Genomic DNA, 14,695 nt, shown 5'->3' with positions numbered 1-14,695 from the left:
TAGTCCGAGTTCCATGAGCTGAGCTCAGGTGAGACACTGAGACGAAGGGAAGCGGCTGGTGCAGGAGCTCTTGTCCCGCAGGTCACAGTCAGTAATTCCGCCCCGGCCATGCTGCCCTGGGTAAACCCGGGCACTTTGCAGATGTGAGTCTGGGCAGCGAGAAGGGGCGAGGGACCCACACGCTGCCCGCCCGTGCACATTGAACAGGCATGGCAATAAATATTGCAGGGATTCAGCTCTACCTTTTGTGCCTTAAAATCTGGTAGTGATAATAGACACTGATACTTGAGAGCAAAAGGAGTTCTTGCAGCTCCGAAGTTACGATGCCTCTGCTGCCTGTGTATCTGCAGTGTTATTAATTCATCTGTCTAGAGGGCATCCAGCCCTCCAGGAAGATAACAAGACCTTCTGACATTCAAAAGTAAGACATAAGAAGGAAAGATACTGAATGTCTTTAATATCTCCAGCCTGTGAAGTCTCCTCAGAGACAGGCAGGTAACTTGAATTTTGCCCAAGAAAAACAGGCAGAAAACTCAAAGTAATTTTATTCCTCAACATAGCCATACCTGCTCCTAAAGTGTTTTCCAAGAGGTAAAAAATCAGGCAAGCATCATTTAGACACTTGTCTAACGAAAGGGGAAACACAGGACCGACAGATCCACAGCGTGTGTGTGGGACAGAGGTGGCTGCTGTGGGACAGGAGTGGCTGCTGTGGGACAGGGGCGGCTGGTGTGGAGCAGCGTCAGTGCCAGTTCAACCACGAGCATCACGGGAACAGTAAAACAAAAGCATGGCCCATTTCACTGCTATGAATTCATCTAAAATAGTGTGATTTCGATCAAGTGCTTTGAACTATGCCTTTGGGAACGTGGCTGGCAATGATTTTAGTCTCTGCTTGGATTTCAGGTTGCAAACAGAGATGTTCGGTTATCCGCATGAGCACGGACTGCAGCAGCACCCCAGACCAGTTTTAATTCTTCAACCAGTGAGTGCTAGAGTGTTTCGAGAGGTTCTAGCACACACCTGTAATTAAATAATTTGCACCTGGAGAAAGATTACATGCCTGGGATTTTGCTGGAGGTTTGATTAGACTAAACTCATACCTTTCCTCTTTGAATGTACTTGCAGTTATAAAGCTGGTAATAATTTGTGCCAGGCAAGAAAAATGTGAGAGGAAAATGAAATTACTTCACATGCATGGGAATCTCACAGTCATAATGAGAGTGACTGCAGGGGAAAAAAAAGCAGATGCATCTTGTTGTGATGATAATAAATGCACAGCATGTCCTTTCTACAGCCCTCAGGCAAGAAAATAGTATGGTAAATAGAAGACTTCATTCTGCTTCTGCTAAAAGCAACTGGAGTTGTTCCACAACCTTGAACTGGAGCAGCTTTGAGACCCTGGGAAGCAATAAATACAAAATTTTGAGCAAAGAACTGATTCTCTGGAAACACACACATCATATGTATATATCTTTCCTCCCACAGGCGGAATTCCTCTCTCTGTCTACACTCTCTTTTTCTCCTATTTACTAGGAAGATCTTCACTGGTTTCTCAAAAAGCCTCTGGCTGATGTGGTGCAAACTGGGATGCTCTGTCTGTTTCATGGCAAACATACCCAAACTGGAAAAAAAAGTAAAAATCTTCAAGTTCTCCTGACTCTTTACCTGCCTTGATAGAGGTCTCAATCGTGGCTGGAGAGCCGGGTGCACGGACAGGTGATCCTGGCAAGACACGACATGGCCCATGAGCCACCTGCACCTTGGGTGACGTGTCCTGGGGGTACCAGGCAAGGAAGGGACAGTGGGAACGGAGCCACAGGTGGGATCAGAAGATCCCAGGGGAGACTGGAATTGGGCAGAACACAGAACCATCTTTATTGATTTTTAGAATAGGTGTGAGTGACACAGTGTGCAAAATGAGAAAGACAATAATCTCCAGTTTAAAAAGAAAGTCTTCTAATGTCTGTCTGAAACGTAAACTGCCTTTTGTTTGTTTGTTTTTCTCACATGTCTGTGTCAGCATCTGTCAAGAGGAATCCAGACGTGGGAAAAATGCTTACTAAGAACAGTCTACTGGTGCTGAAAAATCCACCAAGAGCCTCATTTCAGAAATTCAGGCTTGGAGATTTTTGCAAGGGTTGTTGTTTTGTTTTTTTTTTCCAGTAGTTAATAGTTGGTGTCTCCGCAGACACAGGTGCTCTGTACTAGTGCTGTGGTTTCACTCCAGCCAACAACTGGGACCACGCAGCCACTTGCTCATCCTCTCGCCCCCCCACAAAGCGGTATGAAGAGGTGGGAAGGGCCCAGGCTGGGCCCCCCAGCCTGGTTTGGCACCCGCAGTGTGGCAGCTCTGCTGGACTCGGCTCTTCAGCACTTGCCGCATCCTCGCTGGGTGGCTGCAGGTGCCGCAGCTCTGCCCAGCCCTGCCCGAGGACTTGCAGCACAGCCCAGAGGAACCAACACCAAAATCGCCATTGAGCTCACTGGGCTTTGCATTGGGCTTTTCAACACTCCCCTGTCAGAAAAGTGGCACGGGCACCAACTTTCCATACCAGCTGGTCTGGGAATGAGCACGGGGAGGAGATCAGACTGTCATCCTCAGCATCAGCTTGTGTGTGTTCTGGCAACCCACATGGAAGAAAAAAAAAAAAATATTATTCCAGCTGATATTATTCTATTCCTGTTAATGACTTTTCAGACCAGCCAAATCTCTTGGGTGAAAAGCATCCTGTTCCTTTTCCAGAACAACTTACAAACAGCTTGTCTTCAAAAGGAACAGTGACAATTTTCACTACATGTATCAAGCACCCTATCTGCTGCTTCTTATACTTCTAAAATGAAAGAATAACGTGAAATTTGTAAGCAGCTCTTTACTCTGCTAAAATGCCACAGAGGAACAGAGGAGTCACGATTCCTACGAAGTTATCTCTGCTGGGAACTTCGTCTTTGTCTGGACTTCTCTTGTAGTACCTACAAAGTATATGCAAAGCTGTGGCACAGAAATAAATCAAAAATAATCACTAACCCATGCCGTGGCTTTCCCATCAAATGCGTACACGCCCGGAGACAAATCGTGTTCCCTGGAGCTCCGGTGGGTGCGAGCGCCCGGCAGAGCCTGCCCGGAGCGGCTGTGCCGCACGGCAGAGGGCGGGCGGAGCTGGGGAACCGCCGGCACGGGCGGAACGCGGTCCTGCAGCGCGTCCCGAGCGGGACCGTGTCCCCGGGCATGCTCCGCGGGACCGTGTCCCCGGCCGGCAGCGCCGCAGCCGCCCCCGCCACCCGCCTAGGGGGCAACAACGCGGGGGGACAGCGGGCGCGCCCGGAGCCTTTTTGTGAATGGAGCAGTGGCCGCCCCCCGGGCCCCGCCCCGCTCGCGGATTGGCGGGTCCGCACCCGCCCGGCCGCACGTGCGGGCTTCGGTACCGGAGCCGCCGCCCCGCGGAGCGGGAGATGCGCTGCTGGGGGGCGAGCGCCGAGCGCCGGGGGCGAGCGCCGGGGGGTAAGTAAGGGCCGGGGGGCAAGTAAGGGCCGGGGGGCGAGTGCCGAGGGGCCGCGTTCTCCTGGGGCTTTGCTGGAAACCGCGAGTAACCGGTGCCTGCAGCGCATGTGCCCTCGGGTGGGCATTCACCTGGTTCCGTGGGCAGAACGCGGGTTTCTGCTCAGGATTCAAACCGCTGGGCAGACCGGGGCTGGAAAGATGTCTTTAAATTTGTTAGAGTGGGAGGTTAATGTTTCTGCATCCGGAAGAAATGACTACTGAGGCAGCTAGGGGTGTTCAGCCAGCCCGTTTGAACCAGGTGCTGGAGGAGCTGGGACAAGTTGTCCTGAGGTGGGCTCTTCCTCTCTGGTCCCTCAGATTCAATCAGGTTGTAAAAACTGGAAGCTGAACTCTCTTACTGCATGGAACCATAGTATTTCGACTCATCGGGATAACCTGCATTTAAACCCACACTTCCTCAGGAGAACGGGAGCGTCCTCTCTGCTGCACCTGTGGTCTTGTCCGAGGCAGCAGCCAGTGCTGGGAGCTTCAGCAGTTACTGAAACCAATGTTTTACTGGATACAGAGAGATCTGAGGAGAAATTCCATGCTAGAAAATCAGGTTATAGCTGTGTCATCTTGAGCTCTTCCTTTCTCCTTGGGCGTTTGTTCCTAGTGCCTCCCCTGGGCAGAACAAGGTTCAGCCGTGCCATGGATCAGATCAGGAGACCGACCCAGCTGAAAACACTGTTCATTTAATTTTCAGATGGGTCAGCTTTTTGATTTGATTGTACAGCAACCTGGACACAAACACAAGAGAAATGGCTGTGCGAGGGAGAAGGGACGTCCCCATTCATCGTCCACATTTAAGGCCATTGTTCCCTTATCACTGTGAGCTACTCGAGCGTGCGAGTCCGGCAGGTAGTCCTTGAGAAATGGGCTTCTCAATCACATGGGCACTTGAGAAAACCTCTTTTGCTTTTTAAAATTGAATAATCTGTACAAGGTTTCTTCTTGCCACACGCTGGTCTGAAGCACAGGGACTGCAAATCTGATTTGACCTAAGCTTTATAGCAGTTTCTTGAAAGTCAGCCTCGTCTTGTGGCAGCAAAGACAAGTTTCCACATGAGAACCTAATGTAAATTGACGCAAGGAAGGCAATAGGTGGTTTCATCTGTCACACCACAGCATCCTCTCTCAAGCTGTGGTGGCATTTCAGTGTAGCATGAATATTCCAGCTGTGCTTGTTCAAAGATCAAAGTGATTCAGCTAGAGCTGACTAAAATCACATTTCTTTATTACACACACGCTGCATTGCCCTTACAGCTCGGTGCAGCTCTCTCTCGCTGCCCGCTGGGAGCTGCTGTGCAACATAGCGAACGGCATCCTCGGGGTAAACCACGGCGGACAAGAGGAGGTGTGGAGTCCTCTGCACCTTACCCACGCCAGGGATGAACCCGCAGGGCTGCTCAGGCCTCGGTGCCCGCCTGCCCTCCTTCCCAGCAGCCCCGAGGGACGTGGTTCTGGAGTCTCTTTGGAGAGGCACCTTCTCGTAGGTCCTCCGACACTCCCCAGAGTAAGCAGCCAAGCCAAAGTGGATCGTGCTGTGGGAATGTATGGGTGCAAACACACTCAGTCACTGCATTCTGTTTCCATCAGAAAACAGTCGATCTCTGACTCTTGCTGGAGGGTGTTTGCAGCTGAGGCCACACTGTGAGCGGGCAGCATGTTGGTTTGGGCTCTGCTGGGTGGGGAGGTTTCAGGGAGCCTTTCAGAGCTCTGAAAGCTGATTATTGATCCCTCACATGGTGTGAGGTCCATCGATCTGTGCACACAGCGTGGGGCTTGCTAGGAATGGCATGTACCAAAGAAACTGGCCACCCTCTCGGAGAATCGACAGAGCTTCTAAATGACTTTCTCGTCCCTCATGTAGCAGATCTGTAAATACCCGTGTCCGTAGTTAGTAGGTTCCACCTAACATCAGTAGATCAACGCAATATAGAGTCACCAGAAATATCTAAAAATGGACGTGGGTAAAGGTGAGGAAGCTGATACTTTTGTCTCTGCGGAGTGGCTCTTGTGTATCCAGCGCTGTGTGGGGGTTTGTTTGTACACGGTGTCAGTGGCTCCTCTGAGTTCATGCCTCTACCACTAAGTCTCGCTTTTTGCAGGAAAGGCTGTTTTCTCACTGGCACTGAACCACTGGAAGCAGAATTCAGTTGTTTGAAGAAGAAAATATGAGAGAGACTGAAGTCAACCAGCTTCTGATGTGATTTCTGGGTTCTGAATCGCTTTAGGATAACTGCGGGGGTGAGACGCAGACAAAAGCTACCTGTGCTCTTAAACCTGATCCCCAAGTGGCTCTGCCTTTACATTTCAACAGAAAAGAACTGGATATTTTGAAGTAGAGGATGAAAACACCAGCAGCGCAGCCTCCTGAAACTTGGAGGGAAAATGGCCTCAGGTGACAACAAAGAAGAAAATGCTGACGTGGGATTAAAACAACTTCAAACGCCACCTGAGGTTTTCCTACCTTTGCTACATGTAATAACTAGTTCTTCTCTCCAGGCTGCCTGCGGAGCTGCGGCTCTTCATGGTCTATGAAGGGGCTGAGTGTGTGTGGTCCCAAACCAGCCCCTTCCCACCGTGTGGCTGGAAGTGCTCCCAGTGCCGCCTCTGCCCCGGAGAGCCCATCGCACCCTCCAGCTTCGTGGTTTAAGGTGTTTGCAATGGCAACTGCATCTGCACCAGCTTCCTGGAGAGCCGGGCAGCTGCAGCTGCTGGGTCACTTGCCGTGTCCACCAGAGCTGTGGTCCCAGCAGCCCCGGGCTGAGTGAGGACTGGGTGAACCCGCCATGCCTCGCTTGCTGCTCCAGTCACACAGCTCACAGGCCGTGGGGCTTCTGGAGGAGCTGGACCATTCCTCTTCCTTGGCCAAGCTCATGTCAATCTACCAAGCAACCAACAGGACCACCTTCAACTGGACAGACAGCCGCATCGTTGAGTGGGAGAAGTTTGCCGAGCTGGCTAAATATGAGCCAGAATCCCAGAAACCAACAGTGAAAGCTCTCCTAATCGTGGCGTACTCGGTGATCATCGTCATGTCTCTCTTTGGGAACACGCTGGTGTGCCACGTGGTGCTGAAGAACAAGAGGATGCACTCGGCCACCAGCCTTTTCATCGTCAACTTGGCCATATCTGACATTATGATCACGCTGCTCAACACGCCTTTCACCCTGGTAAGTGGCTGCTGTGCTCCCCTTCTGCAGGAGGGGAGTGTCCCCAGGAAGCTCTGCCTGGTGGTCACAGCCTCCTGTGCATGCTCTTCCAGGACTGAGGTGCGAGCCCAGCACCACCAAGCCTGGTAGACAACTCTGCCAGGCAAGTCAAGCGCCGTTCAGCAGCCTGTGGGCCCCCTTCGCTCCCTTAGACTCTGTAACTCCTCGAAGACTCCAAAGTCTCTCCGAGCACATCACCAAACCACAGCAAGAGCTTCTTGGGAAATGCAGAATAAGTACCTGGATTAACTTGTACTTTTAACATACAAGCTGGAGAGCACTAGAGAGTCACACTTAAAACTTAGTGGGTCAAAACAACTCAAATGCCAGTCATACTTAGGTGGCTGGAAGAGAGTAGTCAAGCTTTTTAGAGGTGCCAGTTGGGTAAAGTCTTCACTGAAAGCTCTCGGTCCACTTTTTCCAAAGATAGTTGTTAGTATAATCAAAAAGTTATTACTGCTGTTCACAAATGGTGTTTATATGAACAAGCCAGGAGGGCTGCAGCAGCACCACTAATTTAATCTGGGGGTTTTGACCTTGTAAACTCTTATGTGAAGGTGTTTCCAAATCAAATGTAGCTCTTCTTTTTTTGGGTTTCAGGTTCGGTTTGTGAACAGCACGTGGATCTTTGGAAAGGCAATGTGCCACGTCAGCCGCTTCGTGCAGTACTGCTCGCTCCACGTCTCCACGCTGACGCTGACGGCCATCGCCCTGGACAGGCACCAGGTACAACGCCGCCCGCCCTCGCTTGCAAGGCTTTTCCCAAACCCCGCTCCGGCCTGGCCAAGCCAAGGTGGCTACATCTTGGGCATTAACCCACACCCAGTGAGAAGGCCCTGGAGCTAAACTCAAAGACAACCCTTGCGTGTCAGAGTCAAAGGCTTGATGGACTTGGAGGGGAGAAATAACAAAGTGCAGCAGCCCAGGTTTCACAGGACACTGCCAGACGTTCAGTGGAAAAGAGTGAGGATGCATCTTTCACATAGTTTTTAAAAGGCCAGGTCTAACGTGGCCCCCAGGTATGGCAAGGCAAGTCGCTCCAAGAGGCTTTGCTGTACGTGGGCTGGAAGGACAGCAGAGCCACCGCCGAGCGCCGTGGGTTCCTCCAGCTGCACACGGAGCTTTTCCGAGCTTTTGGGTTTACCACCCAAAGCACATAAAATACCAGTTTGGGCATTTGCTGCATCATCAAGCTGCAGGACAGTTGGAGGTGGCAGCAACTCTCAGCTCACTGTCTCAGGGAGTAAAATAAATTCTGAGACTAAAATCCCATGGTATAACTATGAGACTGATGCTGGAGCAGTGTAAAGGGGAGCGGCAGAGTAGGAAACCTCTGTTGGAAATACTGGGAGGCCAAATAGTGTCTTCCAGACTCCCGGATTTTATAAGCTCTTTACCTTTTCATCTACTGAAGACAAAATCATAAAAAGCGAGTTAATGCCTCAAAAGAGAAGAGGTCTCAGCTTTGTAGGTTCAGCTAGAACAGGAGACGTATCTTTATGTAATTGATATAGAACAGACAAACATACCCATAAGTGAAGAGACGTGTAGATATCTTTTTCCTTACCTAATGGAACCCACAGTTTAAGGAAAATGGTCCTCACAGAACAACATTTTATTTGAAAGCACTTCTGAGCAGACTGAACAGTTCCAGGTTTCCCATTTTCCAGGTCACACTAATGAGCAGGCCATTTTCCTAATCACTGCCGTCATTTTCTGAGCAGCGTTAGCTCATGGCAGCAGTTCCCCGCTGTGCGCCGTGGGGAAGGGACTCTGCTGTCCGTGGCACCGGCGTTACGGTGCCATCTCTGTTGCAGGTCATCCTGAACCCGCTGAAGCAGAGGATGTCGCTAACGAGGGGAGCACTGAGCATCGCTGTGATGTGGCTGATGGCAGCCTGCTTCTCCCTGCCGCACGCCATCTACCAGAAGCTGTTCCAGTACCACTACAGGTGAGGCGTTTCCCTCCCGAGCCAGTGAACTGGTCCGGTACCCCCTGCGGCGCTGGGGGCTGCGCAGGACAGAGTGGAACGGGGAGGTTTGTGTGTGGTGAAACCTCACCGCCCACAGCAGAGGCTTTGTCCCAGAAGGCTGTTTTCTCCTGAGGGCTTTTCCTTTCCCTCCTCGTGCTCGCTCCGCTCCTCACACCTCAGAAGGGCAGCGCAGGTCTAGCCAGCTTGCGCAGGCAAAGAGGAAAGAGAGAGACGAGGCTGCAGTTTGAAAAAGAAAACAAAACTCATGGTGTAAACATGAGTTTAGCAAGACTATACAGCAAGAACAGGGAGGAGAGGGCCGGCGTTGTGGGGCGGCAGGGGCAGGAGCCCTGGGGCTCCAGGAGTTCACAGGCTGATTCACACAGTGCATTCCACCCACCTGGCTTTATGAAACAGGACCAGCCTTCCTTGAAGCTTGAGGCTCTCTGCCCAACATAAACACGAGAAGCAAAAGAGAAACCTCCACCTCTTCCGTGCAGCGAGGGGCTGAGAGGAGCAGTGCCAGACAGGGAAGCGAGGTTGTGTCTGTGTGCTCTGCTGCTGTCCCACGGGGACGGGAGCTCTGCTCGGCTGGACACAACAACAGAAGCTGTTAAAACGAGATGAAGTGGAATTTCACAGCCACATGAGGACCTCTGCAGTATCAGAAGAAAGTGAAGTTTCTGATCTAGAGGGGAAAAAAAGAGAGGAAAAAAAAAGAGAGGGAAAAAAAAAGAGAGAAAAAGAAGTGTATCTTCCCCCCCCTTCCAGCTGGTCTAGTGATGGCATTCCTTGCTCTCAGGGTAAAATAGAGAACCAGAATGGTTTGCCCTTGCAATCCTCTTTTCCTCCATGGTACCCAACCTCTTCTGGTCCTCTTGTCCCCACCAGCCTGTGGCATTGCCACGACTCCTCCTGGCTAGAAAACAGTCCCTAATGCAGCACAGCCGGGTGTTTTCTTGTGGTGCGTCACACCGCTGGTGCCACATTTCACAGGAATGCCAGACTGGAGGCCAAGGGGATAATCTTACAGTGAATAGTGTTTTCAACCCGAGAGCGGTGGCCCTGGGAGCTGGGTTAAGAGACAGGAATGGGAAAAAGGAGAAAGATTTCTATCGTAGATATTGAGGTTCTGCATAAAGGACAAATATCTTTCTTCTCCCGGCACAGCCACTTCCCTCCCATCAGCATGGCAGGGAGAGCGTTTGAATGCCTGCATGGGCTTTGTATTGCGGTTTGTATACGAGAGGGCACATGAGATGGGAGAGGAACGTGGGGCTTTGCAGCTCTTCCTTACGCGTGCCTGGGATTGATCTGACTGAGAGATTGCTCCATGCAGGATATAATATCTGCAACTGCTCAGACTTTGTAAACAAAGTGCTGGGTTACTCCTGTACTTGCATTGCTGTGCAGCTGTGCTTGGGTATTACTGGACAAATTGCTCATGAATGAACAAACGCTGCTATCTGTTTCGTGGCACCTGTCTCTGCTCATCCCTTGGCACAGCCAGAGGAAACCGAGCCCGGCATTGGCATGAGGCAGCCCAGCGATATAAGGACTTCCAGGACATGCTATTTTCATCCCTGCTTTCCATTGAATAAAAATCACAGCTGTAATAGAGCTGGTAATAGCTCCTGCATGGCCAGGGGCTGCTGAGGGAGCTGTTGGGGCGCTGGGGACAGGAGGACGTGGGCTCCACCAGCACCAAACCTCTGGCTGCAGTGGCCACGTCCACCACCGGACCAGAATTTACCAAAATACAGCATCCTGACTGGTTTTGCTCTCAATCAGCCTCTTCCCTGAAATAATTGTGCTCTGTGCCCTCCTTCCAAGGTGAGAGGGAAGGGGCAGCGAGGGCAGTGGCTGGTTTCGGTTACCTGTGGGATCACGCTGCTGCCCGCTCTCTTCAGATGTGTTTTTAGGCTCCAGCCGCACTGAAGCATCACCCTCACCTGGCTGCAGCCCTGACGCCATCCAGAGCTCCAGGCTGAACGTCCTGCTGCCCCCGTCGCTCCGGCTCTTTCCCCGTGGCTTTGCTCCTTGGCTGTGGCGGGTCTGATCCCGCTGCGGTGTCACCTTGGGGCTGCGCTGCGGTGTCACCTTGCTCGCTTCCCTGCCAGATCTCCAGTTCCTTGGGCAGGTCCCCTCTGGCAGGCAGGGGCTGACCTTGCCGTGCCAACGGCCAGACGGATCCTGGGGAGGAAAAGGTTGGGACCGTGGTTCAGAAAGGATGATTTCCTGCCTGCCTCGGTTCCCCTCTGGAGCAGCATCTCCAGGGTCTCTGTGGCCGCCGTCACAGCTCTGCTCCCACACCCTGTGTCGTCCCTCCGGCAGCCGCACAGCCCTGCACGCAGCCCCCGTGCTCAAACCATCTTCTATTCGTGGCACAAAAGCCAGCTCCAGAGGTCAAAACCAGGATATTAAAGATATTAATCAATACTGCAACAAATAATGCAGCTTGAGGGAGACTAAAATCTGTGCTGAATACAAATGAAATGAGGGCAAGGGTTGAAGAGAAAAGGGCAAAATAGAATAACAGAAGGAGAGGAAAAAAAGGAAAGAAAAGGATAAAACATCCACCAGAAATAAACATGTGAGTGCTCCTTTCTCCTAATGTTCCATCACTTACAGTCATCCGGTGTGGGATGTGCAGGGGTCACCTGGTGCTCTGCAGAGGTGCTGGCAGCCGGAAAGTGTGACCGGAGCCTGAATCCGCTGGGTTGGATGTGACAGGTTGTCAAAGTGCTGTTAAAGTAAATGATCGCATAGAGTTAAACTTGGTTCTTTTGTTAGCTAACCATCAGAAATTAAACTGTCAGGCTTAAGTTAAACTTGAGTTAAGTGACTAGGTTTTCTAATCATCACGCCTGTTTTAAAATGTAGCGATAAGAGTTTAAAAAACAGTCTCCTGAAACCCCGATGGGAGCAGGATGGTGGGTGGGAAGGAAGGAGAGCTGCCTCCCCATGGCCATGGCCCCAGCAGCCACTTTGCCTTCCACCCAGCGGCTCTGACGTCCCAGCTCCTGCAGCAGTTTCTGCTCCTGCCAAGGGGCCAAGTATCCTCTCGCGGTGCGGAAGCCCCACTGTGGTTTGCCAAGTTAGCAGCACCCATTTGCACAGCAATGCCACACACTATATATGTATTTCTTTGTTTTCAAGGGAAGCCACTGTCCGGAGTTTGTGCCTCCCCGATTTTCCTGAGCCCACAGAGCTGGTCTGGAAGTATCTGGACCTGTCGACCTTTCTCCTCCTCTACCTCCTGCCTCTGCTGATCATCACCGTCACCTACACGCGCCTGGCCAAGAAGCTGTGGCTCCGCAACGCCATCGGAGATGTCACCACGCAGCAGTACATCACCCACCACAGGAACAAGAAGAAGAGCATCAAGATGCTGATGCTGGTAGTGGTGGTCTTTGCTGTCTGCTGGTTCCCTCTCAACTGCTACGTGGTGCTCATCTCCAGCCTCAGCATCAAGACCAAGAACTCCCTGTATTTTGCCCTGCACTGGTTCGCCATGAGCAGCACCTGCTACAACCCGTTCATCTACTGCTGGCTGAACGAGAGCTTCAGGTCGGAGCTGAAGTCCCTGCTCTGCATGTGCCAGAAGGTGGCCCAGGCTGAGGACAAGGTGCTGCCGCCCATGGTGACGTCCTGCCGGCAGGCCTGGCTGCAGCAGCCCGGGTGCCGGCAGGGACCTGTCCCCGAGCGCCTGTGCCCCCCCGCGACCATCCGCACGGCCAACACCGACCTGTGAGCCAGGGGACTCAGGTGAGTTCGCTGCACTCACTGGACATCGAAGGGCGTCCTCTGCGCCTCCTGAGGAATCGCTGTTGCGGCGCTGGGGTCTCGCTGCCGCCTTGTCCTGCAGCAGCATCCCCCGCGCTGGGTGGGGGGAGCGGAGCCCCCAGCCCTCCCTGCGAGCCCGCGGCTGCTCCGGAGCAGGGACACACGCAGGGGACGGGGTGGCCACAGACCCGGGGGTCTGCTGTCAGGGCTGCCCACCCGATGACCAGCAGAGGGACTGGGACCCAGGTTTCCGTCATTGCTCGTGCTGTCCCCAGTCACTGGCCCGTCTCGGAGCTCGTAAGGTGCCACAACACGGGGCTCTGCAGAGCCGCCCGACCCGCTCTGGCCTGTCTGGAGGAAGGACCTGGACATCCAGGGTGACTCCAGCCATACAGACTTTCACCAGATAAGTTATACCAAGGCGTCCCCCCAGAGGTGAGGGTCAGTCCGTAGCAATTTCCGCCCAGATGGGGTTTTCCCCCTCGCTCCGTCCGTCCCAGCTCTGTCTCTGCGCCGCTCCAGAGGAGGGGATGCTCACCAGGCATCGGCACAGCAGCCTCAGGTGGCACTTGGGTGGATAAATCCAGTCCATTGAGAATTTCTTTTTGTTTCTGTTATAAATATATTAGTCCAGGAAATAAACCTACATTGACACTAAACAAAAGGCTGCAAAAATTTTCATCAGAGCTGTAGCATTCACTAACAGGAGAATGAAATCATCCTCCAAACTACTAATTGCTGTAAAAGAGTTTCATTTAAACAACGGAATTGACTCAGACTGAGAAGATTTTGTTTACGGTCCTGGGAAAAATAATTTAATTCAGCTGCACTGGGGAGGCAGGTAAAAAAAGAGATACAGAACAAAGGAAAGATTTAGTACCTGAGAGAGGGGAAAAAAAAGAAAAAAGAAAAAGACAGGGAAAAGAGACATTAAATGCAGAAAGAAACCAGAAGTGCTACAGTGGCCGGGCACTGGGGAGCAGGACCTGGCAGGACTGGCCCGGCCACGATGTCCCTTTCTCCATCACACCATCCCTCTTGAAAACCACACCAAGACCAGAGGGGCCAGACTTCTCCTCGCAGCTTCCCTGCTGAGCTTGAGCAGCACAGAGACAAGAGAGGGGAAAATTATTATTACTCACCTGTCCATCCAGACGGTGGGTTGAATAGTCATAAGTCCTTTGTGGGAATAAAGCGCTGTGTGTTCTGAGCTCCGACAGGTCCTGGTTAATCCTTTGGACCTCCGTGCCGGTGACGAGTACGTGCTCGGTGGTGACAGTGGGACTGCAGCTGGGGTGGCCAGCTGGTCCTCAGGCCTGAAATTCATAGGGACACACTGTACTCCCAGCAAAAACAACCCCAGACAAACTGCTTGGGATGAGTATGCAGCATTGGTGCAGCCTCACCTGCAGCACTCTGCAGTTCTGGGCCCCACGATTTCAGAAGGGGGTGAAGGTCCCAGAATGTGTCCCCGAGAGAGCAAAGAGGCTGGTGAAGGGCTGGAAGGAATGTCCTGTGAGGAGCGGCTGAGGACGCTGGGCTTGTCTAGTTGGTGAGCCCCAGGTGATGGTTTTCAGCGGTTTTGGGGCAGCCCCGGCTGCTCGGGGTCGGGGATGCTCCTGCTCTGCCCTGGGACTGAGCTGCTGCCTGGGGAGGCGACGGGGGACCTGGGTGGCTGGTGGGGACCACGATGTGCTCCCACCACCTTCCAGGGGAGGGTCAGACAGACAAAGAAGGGAAACTAAGCATTGACTTTTTTTCCCCATTTGCACAGTGAGAAGGAACCGGAGAGAAGGGGGGTAGGTCACTTCCAGGTGACCCCGCTTGGCCACGTCCCCACACCTTGGGGATTCATCACAACGTCTGCACAAGGAGAGGAGAGGAGAGCGGAGTGTCCTGAGCGCAGCAGAAACAATGGGTACAGGATCCCCAAGGCGCTTCACTTGGAAACGACCAGTTCCCTGGACACGTGAACCGAAGGCAGCCTGGGCACAGGCACTGCCCTCTCTGGGGACAGCAGCATCCCTTTGCACTCAAAACACATCGTTCTGAGCTTTTCAGAGTGTTAAAAGCATCTCTAATTAATGAGCATCACCTCATTTACTTATTACAGAGAAGGTGTCGTTTGCCTTTTTACTGTTCTTCACTCCTCATCAACTTCTAGTGCAAGGCCCTCAA

At 52.4% G+C, this 14,695-nt stretch overlaps 1 protein-coding gene and 1 long non-coding RNA gene across 3 annotated transcripts; one reads left to right on the top strand and one right to left on the bottom strand.

The window, feature by feature from the left end:
- The first annotated feature begins 3,443 nt into the window (after positions 1 to 3,443).
- LOC135993385 (G-protein coupled receptor 83-like) lies at positions 3,444 to 14,695 on the top strand. Of its 2 annotated transcripts, none has more exons than XM_065643212.1 (6): positions 3,444 to 3,502; positions 5,653 to 6,720; positions 7,360 to 7,485; positions 8,577 to 8,710; positions 11,891 to 12,499; positions 14,292 to 14,695. In XM_065643212.1, the coding sequence occupies exons 2-5, from the start codon at positions 6,337 to 6,339 to the stop codon at positions 12,483 to 12,485; spliced, it is 1,239 nt and encodes a 412-aa protein (XP_065499284.1). In that variant the 5' UTR covers positions 3,444 to 3,502; positions 5,653 to 6,336; the 3' UTR covers positions 12,486 to 12,499; positions 14,292 to 14,695. The 2 variants fall into 2 exon arrangements, with proteins under 2 accessions (XP_065499284.1, XP_065499285.1); XM_065643213.1 differs by lacking the exon at positions 3,444 to 3,502 and adding an exon at positions 4,943 to 5,057.
- LOC135993386 (uncharacterized) lies at positions 8,296 to 9,637 on the bottom strand. The gene is made up of 3 exons (XR_010606865.1): positions 9,596 to 9,637; positions 9,132 to 9,419; positions 8,296 to 8,968 (listed from the first exon to the last, which is right to left on the bottom strand). It is a non-coding gene; the product is annotated as an uncharacterized LOC135993386 (long non-coding RNA).

The sequence above is a fragment of the Caloenas nicobarica genome, chromosome 12 (genome assembly GCF_036013445.1).
Source record: "Caloenas nicobarica isolate bCalNic1 chromosome 12, bCalNic1.hap1, whole genome shotgun sequence".
NCBI lineage: Eukaryota > Metazoa > Chordata > Aves > Columbiformes > Columbidae > Caloenas > Caloenas nicobarica.
Note: the sequence above shows the minus strand (reverse complement) of the source record. Positions and strands in the feature narration are given on the sequence as shown.

Bases quoted from the DNA above. Each gene is read 5' to 3' on its own strand.
- LOC135993385 (XM_065643212.1), top strand. From the start codon at position 6,337: ATGCCTCGCTTGCTGCTCCAGTCACACAGCTCACAGGCCGTGGGGCTT. The intron at 6,721-7,359 runs GTAAGTGGCTGC...TTTGGGTTTCAG, and splicing joins TCAACACGCCTTTCACCCTG to GTTCGGTTTGTGAACAGCAC. The intron at 8,711-11,890 runs GTGAGGCGTTTC...TTTGTTTTCAAG, and splicing joins CTGTTCCAGTACCACTACAG to GGAAGCCACTGTCCGGAGTT.